The 14,873-nt window shown below is 40.6% G+C and overlaps 1 protein-coding gene across 1 annotated transcript in view; it reads right to left on the bottom strand.

Moving 5' to 3' along the window:
• PDE11A (phosphodiesterase 11A) overlaps nucleotides 1–14,665 on the bottom strand; it is a 287,291-nt gene extending 272,626 nt beyond the window's left edge. Inside the window, exon 1 of the mRNA XM_036320024.1 lies at nucleotides 13,769–14,665. Within this exon, the coding sequence (XP_036175917.1) occupies nucleotides 13,769–14,665 (897 nt within the window). The remainder of the gene's footprint in view (nucleotides 1–13,768) is intronic.
• Between the last annotated feature and the right edge of the window lie 208 nt (nucleotides 14,666–14,873).

Below are 14,873 nucleotides of genomic sequence, written 5' to 3'. Positions count from 1 at the left end.
GAAGATAGCTAACCACTTGAAGGTCCTAGACTTTGAGCTACATGCAGTGGCTGTATGGGATCCACTATGGGGCAGGGATAAACTATATTTGCCAGCCTCCCTACAGTTAGGTATGACCACATGCCTAAGTTCTAGAGCAGGGGTGGGCAAACTTTTTGACTCTAGGGCCACAATGGGTTCTTAAACTGGACCGGAGGGCCGGAACAAAAGCATGGATGGAGTGTTTGTGTGAACTAATATAAATTCAAAGTAAACATCATTACATAAAAGGGTACGGTCTTTTTTTTTTTAGTTTTATTCATTTCAAACGGGCCGGATCCGGCCCGTGGGCCGTAGTTTGCCCACAGCTATTCTAGAGTCTAGAAAGACAATAAAACCGGGGCAGGAAATGATGGGTGCCACTTCCAAACCTGACCCACAAAAATTCCCACTTCATTTGTTCATGTCTTTCCCCCTCATCTGCTGCCTAGATGTTGGTGTTGACAGCAACCTGAGAAGCCCACATTTAAGTTGTTGGAGGCCTGGGAAGAAAGGAATCCAGTGTTGGAGGAGAGCTACCTGCCAATCAGAAAGACCTGTGCTGAGCCTCTGAAGAGTGAGAAACAAAATTCTGTTGTGTTACCACTGTGTGCCATTGAGCCTAGGAGGTGTATCTCTTAAGACAAATAGTACTCTATTAATACATAGATATATAAAAACTTTGGAAAAATATGTACAAGAAAGCACAAAAAAAGTAAAAAAGAAAAATCAGCCCACCACTGTGAGAGCACCTCTATTAATGTTTTGCCATATCATCTCCCAGCCATTCCCCAAGCACTAGTCCAATCACTTTTCTACTGAGTCCTCATTATATATCAAATAGCATGTTAAACACTTTTTATATATAATTTTATTTAATCCTGACAGTGACCTTTGAGGATAGGTATTGCTACCCCATTTGAGGATTACAGAAAGGAACAACTGGAAAAGTAAAATATGAGACAACTCTTAGGTGGTGGAACTGGGAACGAAATCCAGTCTGATTCTGATCTCAACCCCTCCCCGCAGGCTTTTGTTGTTATTGTTAAAAAACTGGGATGCTATTGTCTTTTAAATATGTTTCTCTAAATATTTTGTGAGCAATTTCCTGATTAAATAATCTCTTTTATTATGTACCATAATCTATTTATCCAACCCTCTAGTTGGATGTCCAGGTTGATAATTTTACACTATTTTAAGTAACACTGAAATGAATATTCATATAGAAAAATGTTTGCACATAACCATAAAAATGTCCTTAGGGCAATCTGGAATTGCTACATCAGAAGTTATGACTATTCTTAAGGCAGTACATGAGTATTGCCAAATTGTCCTACATCCGTGGTTTCCAAAGGGGCAGGGGGATGATTTTGCCCCCAGGGGACATTTCACAGTGTTGGGAGACATTATTATTAGTTCTTGTCATGACTGGGCAAGAACCTACTGGGTAGAGGCCAGGAATGCTGTTAAGCATCCTACTATGCACAGGTCAGCATTCTCCACAACAAAGAATTATCCAGTCCAAAATGTCAATAGTGCCACCTCTGAGACACACTAGCCTACATAATAGTCCCAACAGTACATGTCACTCTTAAGATGAAATAAAAAGCTGTAATAAGGGCTCTTCCATTCATTTAAACATGATTTACCAAGGACCTACTGTATTCCAATACACTGGTAGGAGCTAAGTTAGCATTGAAGGAGGAGGGTCAGATCAACAGCCATGAGTAAGGAGATGGCGTAGAAGTAAATTTTGGTTTTACTTGCTAGAGAGAAAGCACATCTATTTCATTTTATGCCCTGATATCTTTCCATATCATTTTGCATTACATGATTTTCATAGAATTTTGCATTAATTGTACAGGCTTCCTATAGTTGCTACAAGAAGTGATTAATAGTGTTACATGGCTACATATATGAGTACTTGATCCTGATTATTTCAAGGCTATCTCTAAAGAATAAAACCGGTTATTTCTTTAACAGGAACTCAAGGTCTTAGGTATATAACTTCCCTGCAATGACAGTGATCTCTTTTTCCTCAGTTGATCTTTTTGCTCTTTAATTTACTGTAGCAGATCACCTCAATTTAGTCAATTCAAAGACGAAGAAGTGTTTTCCTGCCCTTCCTATTTTAAATCAGTAGGCTCTCCCTGATTGCCAGTTCCTTTCCTTCATGGCTACTCAGTGGGCTCACAGCAGGCATGGTAAAAAAAAAAAAAAAAAAAAAAAAAAAAAAAAGAGGGACCAAATCAGAAGCTATTCCTCTTGTTCCTTCATTTGAGAAATGGTGGCAGAGCAGAATGGGTAGAGATACTTTGCTCCCAACTGTGCTATCAGCCTCTTCTCCAGAGGTTCTGTATTCCTCTGCCTGCTGGGTCCGTGCCTGGCACATTCACTGCCACTGGCTGCTCTCCTTGCTTCTCTGTATGATAATCACCAGACTACCATAAAAAAGAAGTACTGTGGCTATCTTGGGCTTTCAAAGACAATGCTCCAAGAAGAGGAAGTGAGAGAATAGGTTGACCCCAATCTCACATACCTGAAGACAGAAAAAAAAGCCAGCCTTAACCACTGCCCAGCACATACACCCTCTCACTCAGTGGTCCTCCGAAAGCAAAAGGAGAAAGAGGCTAGGAGGGAAATATGGGTTCTCCATAAAGGGAGCCATTCGAGTCAGGGGAGCGCAGCTTCACTTTTCCAGGGGACCTTATGCATAAGAGAATAAAAATCTAGCCTGGTTTCCTTAGCAATCCTGGGATAATCTTCCCCACACTATCCCAAGCCTACAGTTCTTAATTTCATTATAGCCGTTATTAAAACTTTAAATATGTAATCATGCACATTAAGTTGCCAAATACCCATAAAAACTATTAGCTCATTAAACTTGCACAGCCATTTAAATGAAAATGGAGTACCACCTAATTTCTTTAAAATGAAAAAAGTAAAGGTTAAAACATTCTGGTAATCTGATAAAGTACTATTGGGAGCATAAGTAAAAAAAGGGTAATGCGCAGTATTAAAATTAACATCATGTCTAAACAGAAAAACATGAAATAAAAAGGTATATCTTTTTTGCAAATAGTCAACACATTTAGAATAAAATTGTGTCATAGATTCCACCTAGCCCAGTGATGGCGAACCTATGACACCCGTGTCAGAGGTGACACGCGAACTCATTTTTTTGGTTGATTTTTCTTTGTTAAATGGCATTTAAATATATAAAATAAATATCAAAAATATAAATCTTTGTTTTACTATGGTTGCAAATATCAAAAAATTTCTATATGTGACACGGCACCAGAGTTAAGTTAGGGTTTTTCAGAATGCTGACACGCCGAGCTCAAAAGGTTCGCCATCACTGACCTAGCCTAATAAATTATTAGAGCTTGATTACAAGCACCAAGATTTAGTGTTCATTTACCAGTTAATGTCAGCTCCTAGAATTTATTTAGTTTACTAGTACTGGACTCAAATAGTCATTTTTTTTAAATCTCTAGGATTTCAAGAATAAAATTATAAATGACCAATCTGGATATTTCATATGGAAATTTAAAGCACAGGAACACAATGGATACTTTTGGGGATTATATATTATACCAGAAAAATAGACATATTGATTAATTGTTAAAAAAAAAGAAAGAAATTAACATAACCTTATTTTTATGCTTGTCAAATGCACAACATGTATTATGGCCAGTAAATCCTGACAATCTGATGTTCATTTAAAGCATTTGATTACATTGTAAAGCAATCATTACCTGTGTATAAAGCATCATGAATGTTAAAATGTAGCCGGGATTTGTTTTAATAAGAATGGGAATGATTGTCATGAAGAAGAAAGGTCTTAATCACACATCTTTAGAAACCACATCACGACTTGCAGGGCCACATGGGACAGACCAGGGAGAGGGCAGGCATGGCCCAGAAGGAATGAGTGAGACAGGCTAGGTTCCCTGAGTAAGTTTAGGATTCGATAGTTTGAATAATTTTGACAGGCTCTGGGCCATAGAGGTGATCCCTAGATGTCCAGTACCTGTCTCCTGGGTGACTTAGGGCAGGGGAAATAGTGACTTGTGTGACAGTTGGAGATGTGGGCTCTAGATATGTTGCTTTGTATATCAAAGGTACACTTGGAGGAGAGACATATACTCTCTGCAGTTATTAGCAGGCCCTGGGAGGGGCAGGCTTTCCAGGAGGATCAAGGCTCCAAATGCCAGGATATCAAGAATTTAGGAAATAAGAAAATATAGTCAATATGGGTACTACCACATTTTAAATCAGTTCTCTTTTTATGTGCAAGATCCTCCCAGGCCCTGGTGGACTATGCATTTAAAATACTAATAAAGCCTTACATTTCTTACTTATCCTTATGAATGTGCTTTTCCGTGATCTCATTAGAATCTAATGGTTAGATTTAATGATTATATCCTTACGAATTACCATATGTGGTAGACCTGTATTGACTATATTATCTCTATGTTATAGCTTAAAAAAATAAGGCAAAATTGGAAATAGAATCCAAGATTCCTGTCTCACAGTCTAGAGAATGTCATTTAACACCCTGATGTCTTTTACAGCTTCACGACATGATAGTAATGTAAGAATTTAATCCCCAAACAAATGGGCTTAGTCTGGTAGTACAGAGAAAGGTTTTACAACTAGACCAAAGTTATCTGTTCCCAAGTTACCTCCCATAGAGTTTCTTCTGGGAAATTGAATATCAGGAATAAACATAATTACTTGAAGAGAATAAGGCAACCAAATACCATTATGGAAAATGGTGTTTCTAAGCTCATTTTCTACATACTTCAGTCATTATGCTCTAAGTACTGATGAAACTAAGTATCCAAATATAAAAGGATGTTCCTGTCTGACTTGGTCTCTACACACACTTACATCCGTGATGAGTAAACTAACATCCCTGGTAACTCCGGATAGTCCCCATTTGGCTCTCCCGATGCACTTGCCACCTTTTACTGCCCTGTCTGTGCCTGAAGGCTGACTCCCATGGATAACTGCACCAGGGCTTCCTTTGCCCTCTGAGCTTCAAGCAAGACTGGGTTCAACCAATGAATGGCATTGGTGGAAGAGAGCGGGTATTTCCCAGTGGCTGAGCTCCTCTCTCCAGCACCACAGCTTGGGCTCTCCCACAGCGGTAGCTCTCTCGGGGTTCTGGTAGTTGCACCCTCCTCTTCAGATCTAAGGGTGACGGTTAATTTCTACATAACAAGAGTAGCTATACTATTTGCCTTTACAGACCTTATTATTTCATCTGGGAGGTAGAATGAGGAGGAGGTCAAGCAACCACCCAATTTATTGGTGATAACTATACAAAACAGAAGGAAAGAGGTGACTCTCACTTGGACATGCCCATGGGACATCTCATAATATCTTGGAAAGAGTAGGATATAAATGCAGCCATCTCAGAAGTTACGGGACCTTTTCAGAGTATGTCAAACATAAGATATATAATCAATAAACTTGAAAGAGTCATGTTTCTGAAAAATAAACATTAGATTGGTCAATGAAATAATAAGGATTCACATTCCCTATTATAAATACTTATCAGGTTGGTCAATATAATCTCCCATATCTCAACAGATTTTCAAAGAAAAAATCCTCACATCTACAAGAGCTAAGGCTGTAAGGCAGGCATATCAAACTCAAAGGCTAACACGGGCCAGATAAACGAGGCATGAGGCCCGCGGGCTATGAGTCTCACACGCCTGCTATAAGGGGTATTTTCCCTTCGGTAAGTTTTACTGTATGATGGGGTAGTCATGGGAAGACTAGAACATGCAGCTAGCCCAAACAATCGTGCTGTATCCTATGCTTCTGCCTTGAAGCTGGCAGTGGACTACTGTTTGTTGTTACTATTTGGTCAGTGGCATGGTCTCCACATACAAAGAAGTAAAAGAAAAGAAGAAGAAGAAGAAGAAGAAGAAGAAGAAGAAGAAGAAAGCAAAGGAGGGGGTGGGGAAATAGGAGTCTAGCAATTAACATGAAGATTTGATCAATGCAGAAAGCAATTCAGATAATCAGTTATCTGGATGGTTTTCATAAGCCCCACTTAAAAAATAAATCTACAAAATAGGGTCCAATGAGTTCAAAGATGTGTTCAGAGGATGAATTTCCTGGTTTAGCTGTCTATATTGCCTGACTAGGTGCAACTTTCTGCTTGGAGGTGGAGCTGACCACATAAAGGAGGTATAAGTGGTAATTATTCAATTGAATAGAAAACCTTGCATTAGCCCTATACGATCCACTGCAGTGAATGAGAAATAAGAAATCATGATCTTGATCTTGAGTGCACAGACATGATGTCATTTAAATACCCAAATACTTATAATACTAAGACTAGAAAGGAGCACATTAAAGCACTGGAGAAGTTCAAAGGAGGGGCAGATCATGTCCAGTTTGGGTGGGAGGGGGCAGGGATTACCAAGAGTTTCGTGAAATGGGCTTTGAAGGGAGAAATAATTTAAATTGGCAGAAAAAAAAGAAGGCAAAGGGACAGCAGTGTGCATACAATGGTTAATCATCAGTAGAGGCCACAAAGGGAGTGGCTGAGCATGAAATTTCTAGAATCCGGACATCTGTTTGAATCCCAGCTCCTTCACTTCCCAGCCTCAGTTTCTCCTTCTGTAAAATGAGGTGGTGATAGCTACCTCCAGGGACTGTTGAGAGGATTAAAAGAGGCATTGCTGTCATGTCTGGCTCATCGTTTAGTGCTCCTTAAATGGAGTTACTGTTAATCAACAGTGGAGCTTCAGTTTCCCTTTTGACTATCATTATGTTTAACTTTTTTAAAATTGATACCCTAAAGAGGTGTCTCAAAAGTTCCTCATTTTTTCATTCAGGTGAAAAATATTTCTTGTACTAAATTTGCAAAAGCCTAATGCTATATTTTATGATAGGAAACAGAATTCATCATTAATGTGTGAAACCACTATTCAGTCCTTGAAACTAACCAATTAATAAGAAACTCTTGGAAATATTTTTAAAAAATACAGTTTTTAAGGCCAGGAAACTTTCTTTGCTATTTTAATCCTCAAAATAAATAAATATATAAATTTAGCCTAAATGCCTATAAATGACCAGGATCCCAAGTTTCTCCTAAAATATTACAAGTCCAACCCACTATTTTATAACTAAACTGCTTTTCCTGGGATTCAAATTCTAGTTTCCAGAAGAATGTGGTTATGTTGCAAAACATCACCCTCAAAATACATGACTAAAGGAGCAAGGAGTGGACCTCAAGGATCTTGGTGACTTTCCTATAAAATGACTCAAAGCTATTTCAGAGGAAAGCTTCTTCGACACTATATTACACATGAAATACTAGCTTCCAAATTGAGCCAGCCAGCCTTGTAAATAAACAGGTGACCCAAACCTCGGGAACCAAAATACATTGGTCAGATTAGTAAACATTTAGCTTAGGGGTTGGGGGAAAATGAAGTTAACCTTAAATTACCTCCCCAAGATTCTGTAGAAACTACTTTTTTGTAATGCGGCTTCATGTACAAAGCAGCTAATGTGATTTGTCACTGTGCTTATCATGATCGTGTGTCTGTCTGAAAGGAGGGTTGAAATAGCAAATATTTCCTGCCTCAAGCACAAAATCAACTCTGCTTCTGGGCTAGTGAACATGTCTGTGGGCTTGGGGGCATTTTTCCAACACTGTGTGCAAAGCTGAAATATGATTTCATGAAACTCTTTTATAATACTAGTGCTGGAGTGGGATCAACAGCTGCCTTTTAAGCAAGTCTCAGCAACTTAATCACAGAACTAAACCCATGTCTGTCAGCACTGGCTCATTAGGGAATGAAGCATTTTCGTCACTGATTTTCTAGCTACATGAAATTAATCCCTTCTGAGGCCAAATGTAGTTATTTCAATGGAAATTATTCTAAAATAAAATTTAAAAAATTAAAATTCAGTGCAATGCATCGTTAAATACAACGTGTGTATAATTTTTGTTTTGTTTTGTTTTCCATCTCCTCTCTTCAAGGATAAGCAATCAGCTCTCCCTTCTTATATCATGAGAAACCAGAGCAAGATATGAATGAGCAAAGATGAAGAAAGAGTAGTCCTGGAAGAAAGGATGAAAAACACAGGAATAGAAAAGCACTCTCCTGGCATTTAAAATGGCACATAATTTAATTAGGATGGAGCTGAGGCCATGCGAAACAGTACACACTAGACTGGAATAATGTTAAACTTTTCCACCTAAGACTCAGTGTGACTCAGAATCAGGGCCAGCATCGTGGGCATGTGACCAGTGCAATTGCGGGTCTCCCTGCTTGTGATTTAATTCTATCTTTGAATTTATGCTTTGAATCTGTGCTTTGGAGTCCAGTGGGGAAATGGCCTATGAGCCTGGAGCTTGAAGCCTCAGCCCACACTCAGTCTCCCCTCCCACTGCTTGCCCAGGACTGCTTCTCGGCCACTGCTCCCTGCTCCCTGGTGTCCTGTGCCCCACCCAGACTACCCATTTGTCAACCCTGCCCTGAGATTGGGAGCCACAACCAGGTCACGTTCATTGGGAGAGAGGTCCATATCCCATGTCTGCCACTGCCCTCTGCTCTTGGTTGGGGTCTAGGTGGGAGTGTGAGGAGGGTCAGGTGCTCCATCAAGGGGAGGAGCAAGGCTGTGGTCATCCAAACCCAGAGCTGGCAGCACTATGGTGAATTCAGGCAGACAACTGAGCGGGAGCCTCTCACTCACCCCCAATCGAGGTACTGAGAGTTTCTCAGCATGGAACTTGAAATGACTTCGGGGCCACATTTCTGCTGTAGGTGGGGCAGCAGACCCTTAAGAAGGGAAGATTGATTTCTCCACCTCCAGTCAGGCTCCTGCTTTATTTATCATTTTGCACTGAGTTCCACAAATTATGTGGGTAGCTTGACTTAAAATCTTTATTTACCCAGTTTTTCTTATGGTTCTTGTATCAGCATTACCCTTCTCCGTATCACCCAGGTTTAGAATCTCGAGTCACCATTGACTTCTCTCTGTCCTAGTCCAAATCCACACCTGAAGGACATCTCCCACATGTCCCCTGCTGTCCATTTCCACTGTTCCAGCTTTAGTTCAGTTGTTCTTCATGGTTCTACCAGACCACCTTATAGACTCCTAATTATTTTCACAGCTTTGAGCTTCCCCTTGTTCAATCCATTCAGCCACTGCCACCAGGTAACCCAAAACATCATTCTGATGATGCTAAAATGTTTTTAAGGGCTCCCTGTGGCCTACTATTAATGAAGTTCAAGCTCTTTAGTCAGGTATTCAAGGTCTCTTCTTCTTTTGCCCTCCCCTTCCTTTTACATACTAATTCTATAGGATATGCAATACTTTGGCCAAGTTAAACCACTCACTGTCCTCTGTACACATTGAGGCTTGTTTATCATGTCTCTGCTGAAGCCATTTTGCTGTACCTTGATCACTTCCCCTGATGCCACGACCATTTCCAATAAGAAAACCCAACCCTTTTCCTAGCTCAAATGGCACCTCCCCCTTGAAGTCTTCCATCATGAGCCAAGTCACAATGAGCCAAGACATTTTCCTCTAACGCTAATGCCATTTAGTTTGTGTCATTAAGTACAGCTTGACTGTAAATATGTGGAAGGCAAGAAGCATGTCCTCTCATCGTTGTAGGCCCACAGGCCTCCAACCTGAGCCTTAGGTGAATAATGGACACTCAGTGTGTGTCTGTTGGAACTAATGAATGAATAAATCTGTTGTGTAAATAGATCGGGTTTCCTGAAAGCCTGGCACACCTGTAACCCTTCTGCATCATCCCCTTTCCTCTTCTCAGTTCACCTAACAAAATATCATGGATGCCTTTCAAGCCCAAAGCCCATCAAACACCTGTATCATTATTATCAACAGTAACAAAAGTATCATCTCACACTTTTTATTAATGTTTAAAGTGCTATGTTCTGTATGCTTAGAATAATCTCAAAGAGAACACCTGTTACTTGAGTGCTCTTATTTTCAACCTCTTGAGGGCAATTTTTTCATTACTAAATTAAAGTGGGCTGTTTAATAACTTATAACTGTCAGGGGAAAAATGGTAAATTGCAGCCACTCTGATCTATGCTGTATATCTACAATGAATTTTTTTCCACTTGCAATTCATTATTTGTCATCAAATTTCAAGTCTGTTTTTTAGGACTAATTGAGGAAAGTAATGAAAAATAATGAAATAAACTAAGGGGTATTTTGCTGTAAAAAAAAATTTTATTCAACTTTAGTATTTCATTAGACTATCTATCCGTGACTCCAAAATGCCATACTTATCATAATCTCATAAGTGTCTTCAATGCCTTTCTCTCACCCATATTCTGAACCTCCAAGAGGATCATTAACCTAATTAACAAGTGATTAAATTCTGAGACTGTGTGATAATTGCATCTCCTGAAGAAAAAAAGTATACTAGTTGAATCTAAGCAACAAAGACCTTTAAAATATAATAGTTAAAGAATCATGGAAGATGGTTATATTTTTATGTAGAGACTTCCAGATGTTTACAATATATGATCAGAATTACAATAACATCATGATAAAAGAGCATGCATTTGGAAGGTTGCCAGTTTTCATTAAGAAAAATCTATAACAGCATAAACTGGATGGCGGGAAATATTAGAACTTGAAAAGGATGCAACATCAATATAACTCTATAAAAAGTTTATAAGTTACTAAGGGGAACAAGGTGTAGGGATAGGCTATGGTCAGTGTTATCAATCACATTTAGGGAAATCTCAAGTAGAGGGTGGAAAGATAGATAGTTCTCTATCCCTTGAACGTAAAGTTGATTCTAAAATATTTAATTTAAGGGGGGAGCATAGCTCAGAGGAAGATTAGGCTGGTCAAAATGTGCTCAATTCACATCTCAGTCCCAGATTGGGGGGGGGGGGAACACCTGAAAATGAGATAAAGAGAAAGAATGCTAGTAAACTAGATATCATCATAGTCATTATTTTCTGTTACTGTTTCCTGAGTAATTGCAGTGTGCAGGTAATGTTTTAGGGAATTTAATGTAATATCTTATTTTTATTTTCTTTTTTTATCCTCACCCAATGCTATGTTTATTGATTTTATTTTTTTAATATAGATATTTTTTATTGTTGATAGTATTACAGATGTCTCCCATTCCTCCCCCCTTGCTCCCTTACTCCCAGCCCCTACCCACGCCCCCTCATGTCTTCACCACCCTATTGCCCATGCCCATGGACTATGCACATAAGTATATAAGTCTTTTAATATATTTCTTTTCATCCTCCCACCCCCACATCGAGGTATGTCAGTCTGTTCTATTTATTGATGAGAGAGAGAGAGAGAGAGAGAGAGAGAGAGAGAGAGAGAGAGAGAAACATTGATGTGAGAGAGAAACATCCATCGGTTGCCTCCCATACACGCCCCAACAAGGGATTGAACCTAAAACCTAGGTATGTGCCCTGACCGGGAATCAAACCTGCAACCTTTTGGTGTACTGGACAATGCTCCAACCAACTCAGCCACCCAGCCAGGGTTCATTTTATTTTCAAAACAATAATCTTTGCCATGTAAGTGTCGTTTCCATTTTGCAGATGAGGAAACTGAGACTCAGAAGTCAAGAAATTCTCCCAAGGTCACACTACTGGTTTTTGAGATGTATCATAACAAAGAAAAGAAGTAGTTTCATCAAAGAGTAGTGTAGGTAAAATATAAAACACACCATGTTAAAAATACATAAAGGAGGCCAATCTGCTTAGAAAGGGGGCTTTCTAAGCAGATTCAAATGAATACAAGCAGTGAACTAAGATCGTAAACTCTCAACCCATATAACACCCTTCTCTTCCCTGCCTTTGCCAATCCTCCCAACAACCCAGTCTTACAGCCATCATTACTACCCTGGGAGAAAACAAAAACAAAACCTCTCCCTGCCCAATGTCAGCTTTCAAATATTAAAAAGCAACTTTGCTTTACACTCTGTCTTCAAAGCAAGAATAGGGCCCAGAAGAAACATCAGCTGTGAAAATCTGATTTTCTATGCCTGTGATAACACCTCTAGCCACAGTTCTAGTCAGTAGGAAGACAAGTTAACTGCTGAGGAAGCTGGGAATTATGCTCTTGAAGAAAAGACAGTATATGAACAGTATTAAATAAAAGTTAGGAGCTGAAGGAGGGGAATAAGAAATTAAAGCTATATAAATGGGAGAAGATCAATTGGTGAAGAATGAGAAAAGCAAAGGCAAGAAAGAGAAAAGACTGCAAGTCCATGCTATAACAAGCGTCATCTGACTAGGAAGGGGTTTTTATAGCCCAAGCACACAATAAGAATCTGAATACTGGGAAATAAAAGAGTTTATGATTGTTCAACTTTTTACAGAATCCTCAACATATGAATTTGAGGATTGCTCAAATTCATATGAATTTGAGCTTTTATTTCTTCCCATGGTTTTCTGGGATTGTAGGAAAAGAGACACTTGTTAAAGATAACTCATTGGTTACTTGACCTAAACCTATCGGTCTTCAAGAGGTATATAATGAATAATGTACCTAATCAATACAAAAAGATTAACAAAAACAGTATTTTGACAGGCATCCCTTAACATTAAAATGTTATAGTGACACCTCACAAAAAAAAAAAAAAATGAAACTTGGTTTAATACAAGCTAGTCAATTTTCTACGTAAAACTGTCAACTTTCAGATGAAATATAAGTTTACCTTTAATGTCCTTCCCACCACTTTTGCTGTTCTGATCAATAGCAACCAAACTCTAGAAAAATATATATCTCCTTTAGACAACTGGAAGGAATGCTCAATTCTTATGAACCCTGAAGAAGTCTCAGAAAGTGGCATCCGGTTTCACCATGTTCAGTAACAGAGACTGAAGAAATTAGAACTGACTGGCTTTCAGATGCAGGGTAATATCAAGTTCAAGTCACTGTGAAAATGAAAGGCTTAGAAATACCAGATGACAGCATGTTCAGTTTCCTTTTCCACTTGAAATTAGCATGTGTACCCTGCTCATTGCCTTTGGAGTTGCTAGAAAATTATCAATTTTTTGTTTGTTTCACAAACTAAAAACCTACTGCTCAGTCCTATCAAAAACTGATTGCAGATAATGCTGCATTCCAGCCTACAGATAAATCACCCCTCCACTTTTCCAACCTCTGAAAACTCAACAACAAGAAAACAGTTAAAATAGGTGCTAAATAGACTCAAATGTGTCAGAGGACCATTCTCCTGACCTTCCCTCTCTTCCTCATCTACCCTACGTTGGAACTCATGCAACTGTAAGCTGGAGAGGGGATAGGAAAGTAATTAGGCATTTTGTTCCCTTTCCATACATTATGATCCCAAAAAGACATCAGAGACACCAACAAGCCCATTCTCTTCAGACTAACACTGGAATTCTGGAGTAGACATCTTTTTCTATCACCCCACAAATACATTCTAAAACCATACACCGATATTCTTAAAGACAAAGTATCTTGACCGAGAACACATGCTATCATTGGATGCAAAATGTAACCCTTGTTCTACACGAATTTTCCACAAACCACTGTGTGTTAGGGAAAGACCATGACATCAAAGATGATGTAGAAACACTCTAAGTGGTCTAAACTCAGAAGGAATTTAAATAGCAAGATTCGTATTGTAAAGAGTCTAAATTAATGTGTTTCTGGATGCCAAAGGGTAACTGAAGGCTTGGCTCCCAGGCCAGTGGGGCTCTGGAAGGGGGGGGGCAACGCAAAGTCCTACCTGGTAGGCATCAGGAATGTTGACCGTTTCTCCATGCTCCCCGACATAGCCAATGATGCCTTTGCCCCAGGGGACCTGCACCTCGTTTGAGTTCTCTGTGCTGCTGCAGGGCAGCAGTGGGGTTCCTGCGTGCACATCAAACAATTTGGAGACCAAGCTCTTCTTGCCAGCAGCCACCCTTTCCACCAGGAAAAGAGAGCAGCGGTCAGCATCCACCATGAGGCAGACAAAGATGAGGATCTTGTAGCTCAAGCTAGTGAGGTCGAGGTCATTGGAGATATCCTTGACCAGTTCCAGAAAGAACTGGCGCTCGTTATGCTTTTTGAGGTGGCACTTGTAGTCCATGGCCGTAGGGGGATATTGAGGCAGATTCACTCTGGATTCCAGCAGGGCACTGAGAATGTGGGCTGTGGTGGGAGGCAGGGAGCTGGCCTTTCGGAGAAGCGCCCTCCGCCGCACACTGCTCAGGGGCTCCTGGGCCCGGGAGGTCACTTGTTCATCATAGGTCCTGTTCACGTGGATGGCTTTGGAGCGGGCAAAACTCTTCCTTAACTCTTTCTGAGAAGCTTTCCGCTGCAGGTTCCCATCCCCCCGGCCGCCACTGGCCCAGCTGGGACTCAGAGGAGCCCCACCACAGTCCCCGCCACCCGGAGGGGGCTGGCTGCTGCCAGAGCCATTTGGTCCAGTGCCACCACCAACGCTGCTGCTGCCTCTGCCACCGCCGGTGCCCGCCGGTGCAGGCCTTGGGCCTACTGCCCCCTGACTCTGACTGTGCCTCTGCAGCCACTTCTCCACCATCTCCTGCTTCCCCTTCCGCATCAGGTAATCTTCCAACAATTCTGGGTGCCTGTCCAGGAAAGTTTCCACCTCCCCGAAGTCCAGGGGGGGAGCTGTCATGGTCCCAGCCACAGCCTTCACTGCCTCTTACACTTGGACCCAATGTTTACCTTTCTCAGCCCTCTAGCTGGTCCTCCACATGTCCACCCCACCAGGACTCCCAGCTCTGGGCGGAGATTCTGCAGAGCAGTGGCTCCTAAGGGGCTGGGGGCGGCCCTGCCTCCGGGCTCAGAGAGTGGCTGGCACGAATCCCACCCCTCGTCCTGCA

Source organism: Myotis myotis, unplaced genomic scaffold (assembly GCF_014108235.1).
Source record: "Myotis myotis isolate mMyoMyo1 unplaced genomic scaffold, mMyoMyo1.p scaffold_m19_p_8, whole genome shotgun sequence".
NCBI classification, from domain to species: Eukaryota; Metazoa; Chordata; class Mammalia; order Chiroptera; family Vespertilionidae; genus Myotis; species Myotis myotis.
The sequence above is the reverse complement of the archived record's forward strand: the minus strand, read 5'-3'. Positions and strand labels throughout refer to the sequence as shown.